Consider the following 3,494-nt stretch of genomic DNA (forward strand, 5'->3'; position numbering starts at 1 on the left):
ATGTAATTTTTTGGGCGACTGACCAAATTCACATAGAAATGTGCATTATAGATCTCATTGAAAGCTGTAGATACGGTCTATGTGCGCTATTTATATGCTTCCTGTTCCTAAATTGTGTTTTTTGTCTTTTAGTTTCAGTTTTGTACACCAGCTTCAAACAGCTGAAAATACAATATTTTTGGTTATGGAAAATATATTTCACAGCGGTTTAGATGGTACAATAAATCTCTACACTATACTTGCTTGTTTTGTCACATAACATGAAATTAGGCGAACTATTTGAATTTTAGCAACCAGGAAATGGCGGAGCGATATCTGTATAGTGTATCTTTAATTTCCTAATTGCAACAATTTTTAAATGGAACGTATTTTACTTGACAGCAATACGGGGAATGTAATGACTGTAACACCTAACATTCACAGGCAAGATGGCGCTGACTTTGAGGAATGGATATCTGGAGATGCTGAAAACGTGTTGGAGATTACAAGCACATCATGTTAAGATTCCTGTTCTTAATCAAATGGGTAGGTTGTTGTCGACAAATCTAAACTGTTCGTTCAATTGATTATATCTGGAATAGAGACAGCTAAGTTTGCACATTAGCTAACCATTAGCCGGTTAGGTTACATCTGACAAGCTTGATGAGTCTGTTGTGTTGAAATCCAAAGGCAAAACAGCAGCTTGCATTAATGCGTCTCATCTGTATAATATTGGTCACAATTTAATGTATTGAGCATCATCTTGGTGTGTAAATAATTTATAGCCAGTGAATAGTTACACAACAAGCATGTATTTCAGACTGAATTAATAGGATCAATCTCCCTGAGGGAAAAAACTAACTGAAGAATCTGTCATTCAGGACTTCTGTGTCCTGCCCTAGCACGTCACCGAAGTTCTCAGAGCATCAAATTACCATCAAGGTACAGTATATCCACTCAACTTCATAATGTTCAATTATTACGTATTACTTCATACTCCATATTGATTCTAGATTACAATTCTTACTGTGTGATGTCTGATCTTAAGTCATTTAAAGAGAACGCTTTCACCCACACAAAATATGATGGAATAAAAATAACGCAATTTCGGCTCATGTTCTCCAGCAGTTATGTACCACAGACGTCCTTATCCAGACCCTTGTGGCCAGAAGTGTCCCAAATCACCCCTGAAGAAGAGGAGAGGCAGCACAAAGGTGTTTTGATAAAGCAATACCTACATTAAACACACCAGACTATTTACGAGAAATAATTGTCCTCTAAAACATTTTAATACAGGCCTATTTTGGAGTGAAAGATAGACATAAAATATCAGCCTAGGGCTAAATCAATCTTTAGATTCAGTGTTTTTGTAATTTACTGTGTCTGAACGATCACTCTCCCATTGCCTTTCAGTGGTTGTAGAAAATGTGAACAGTCTTCTTGCAAAGGAAGACTATGGAAGACTTTTTGCAGTTGTCCATTTTGCAAGTCGACAGTGGAAAGTGACAAATGAAGACCTGATCTTAATTGAAAACCACATTGATGCTGAATGTGGTGACCGGATTACTCTTGAGAAGGTCTGTGTGCTTTATATTCTTAGTGTTATTACTATTTGGAAAGGACACATTTTCCACACTTGCCATATCTTTATAGCCTGGTCCCAGATATTTTTATGCTCTTACCAACTCCATAGTTGTCATTGTCAACCCAAACATCTGTAAAGTATTTTATGGATATTACTAAATTACAGTTCTCAAATATAACATATATTTTCGCTTGCCCTATTTTTGGCACACAAATAAGTCTGTTAACTGCAATGTTGGTAGACCCTAGCATCAAGTGTAGTGTTATAGGCTACACTTTTTTTTATGGACAAAATACTTCCATCTAATAGGTGCTGCTGGTTGGTGGAGAAGAGTTCACACTGATTGGGAGGCCCCTACTCGGGTAAGTTTTCTAGTTCTATATCATCTCAACTGGGGGGGATATTATGCATGTTTGGGTTTTGAATGTATACATTAAGGCGTAGAAATATGACAAAATTGGAGGTGTATATTCTAACAGCCATTTCCCCTCCTCTTTTCACATGTAGTCGTGATTTGGTCAGAGTAGAGGCAACTGTCATTGAGAAGACTGAATCCTGGCCAAAAGTTCACATGCGGTTCTGGAAAAGACACAGATACCAGAAGAAAAGAAGTATGTTTTAAAACTTGTTTAATGTTTTTCTTGATATTTAAGCAATGAGGTTAAAATAATCTCTGAAACTGTGTAGTGTACAAATCAAAGATAGCAACAACACTATTCCTTTATTCCCTTAATATTCCTATGACATGTATTTGAAATGTTTTAATCTAAACAACAATACTCTCATGTAAATGTCAAATTATAATTTCCCTGGGAGAATTGTCAGCATGAACAAATGTCTAATATCTGCAAGAGTTTTAGTGTGGGAAAGTGACACATTCCAAGGTAGCTAGAAGAAAAGGAAAGTGGGAAACCACTGTATGAATGGGTACACTACACACGTTTTAATTAAGGGATACATAGTTGGGGGATCACTGGATCATCATTTCTAAGATTCTCTTTTTAGATTCAATGAATGACCTAGATTCCTCTGTCCACACATGCCAGTTACTGGTCATGTATATTTTGATATTGTTTTCTTGGAGTAAACAGGAACATTAAATCTCTCCAGAGAGAGGACATTCCCCAGGATATCGCAACAAAAAAGAGGCACACTTGAGTCCTTGCATTATAATAGCATTTTTCATTAATTAAATGTTCAAACATTCTAAATTATATTCATCCTCTGAAGTAAATTCTGTAATAACAATATGAATAACCTGACAGTGTGTTTTTCAGAATAATGCCCTGTAAGTATGGCTGCTGCAAGACTAACTATTGTCTTTTCCTTTTTCAGTTATTGTGCAACCACAGACAGTGCTTCGGATCAACACAATTGAAGTTGCTCCCAGATTGACATGATGCTATATGTTTTGAATTGTAAATAAAGTTTTGGCCAGTGAATGTGCCACTGAAATTGGGAACATGTGCTCCGTATGAAAATATAATGGGAAAATTTGTTTATGGACAACATTTGGTATCTTTCAAGTGAATCTTTGTAAATGTACATTTTTTAAAAATGTAATCAGATGTGCTATATAAGTACAATTAAAGCAATTGTTTATGAATCTGTTATGAAATTGGTGAAATCCAGGCGCAGTTTCTCACCTAAATGACAAATAGCCATAGGACACCTATGATATCATGTTGCAGAGTGGAGAAACCTAGCTTGAAGACAGTAAAGAAGGGAAATTTGAGGTATTCCAGCCTGGTCTCATAGACTAGACATAAAATAGTAAGCGAAAATCTGGGAAACTTTTTCCCCTTCAGCCAATTTTTGTGAACTCAGTGTGGTTCGCTTAATTTTTTGTGCAGTGTGAACACTCCAAAAGAACTCAGACCCCTCAAAAGAGCCCCCGAACCAAACAGACCATCTCGCTTTAATTCCGCGG

At 36.4% G+C, this 3,494-nt stretch overlaps 1 protein-coding gene across 2 annotated transcripts; it reads left to right on the plus strand.

Moving 5' to 3' along the window:
- Positions 1-409: 409 nt before the first annotated feature.
- mrpl21 (mitochondrial ribosomal protein L21) lies at positions 410-3,182 on the plus strand. 2 transcript variants are annotated; one of them, XM_041841424.2, is made up of 7 exons: positions 410-525; positions 861-921; positions 1,105-1,193; positions 1,393-1,556; positions 1,874-1,926; positions 2,072-2,175; positions 2,900-3,182. In XM_041841424.2, exons 1-7 carry the CDS (start codon positions 429-431, stop codon positions 2,962-2,964), a joined length of 633 nt encoding a protein of 210 aa, XP_041697358.1. In that variant the 5' UTR covers positions 410-428; the 3' UTR covers positions 2,965-3,182. The 2 variants fall into 2 exon arrangements, with proteins under 2 accessions (XP_041697358.1, XP_041697359.1); XM_041841425.2 differs by having other exon boundaries at positions 1,108-1,193.
- The last annotated feature ends 312 nt before the right edge of the window (positions 3,183-3,494 follow it).

Source organism: Coregonus clupeaformis, chromosome 21 (genome assembly GCF_020615455.1).
Source record: "Coregonus clupeaformis isolate EN_2021a chromosome 21, ASM2061545v1, whole genome shotgun sequence".
In the NCBI taxonomy this organism is placed as follows: domain Eukaryota; kingdom Metazoa; phylum Chordata; class Actinopteri; order Salmoniformes; family Salmonidae; genus Coregonus; species Coregonus clupeaformis.

Bases quoted from the DNA above. Each gene is read 5' to 3' on its own strand.
- mrpl21 (XM_041841424.2), top strand. From the start codon at position 429: ATGGCGCTGACTTTGAGGAATGGATATCTGGAGATGCTGAAAACGTGT. The intron at 526-860 runs GTAGGTTGTTGT...TCTGTCATTCAG, and splicing joins TCCTGTTCTTAATCAAATGG to GACTTCTGTGTCCTGCCCTA. The intron at 1,927-2,071 runs GTAAGTTTTCTA...TTTCACATGTAG, and splicing joins ATTGGGAGGCCCCTACTCGG to TCGTGATTTGGTCAGAGTAG.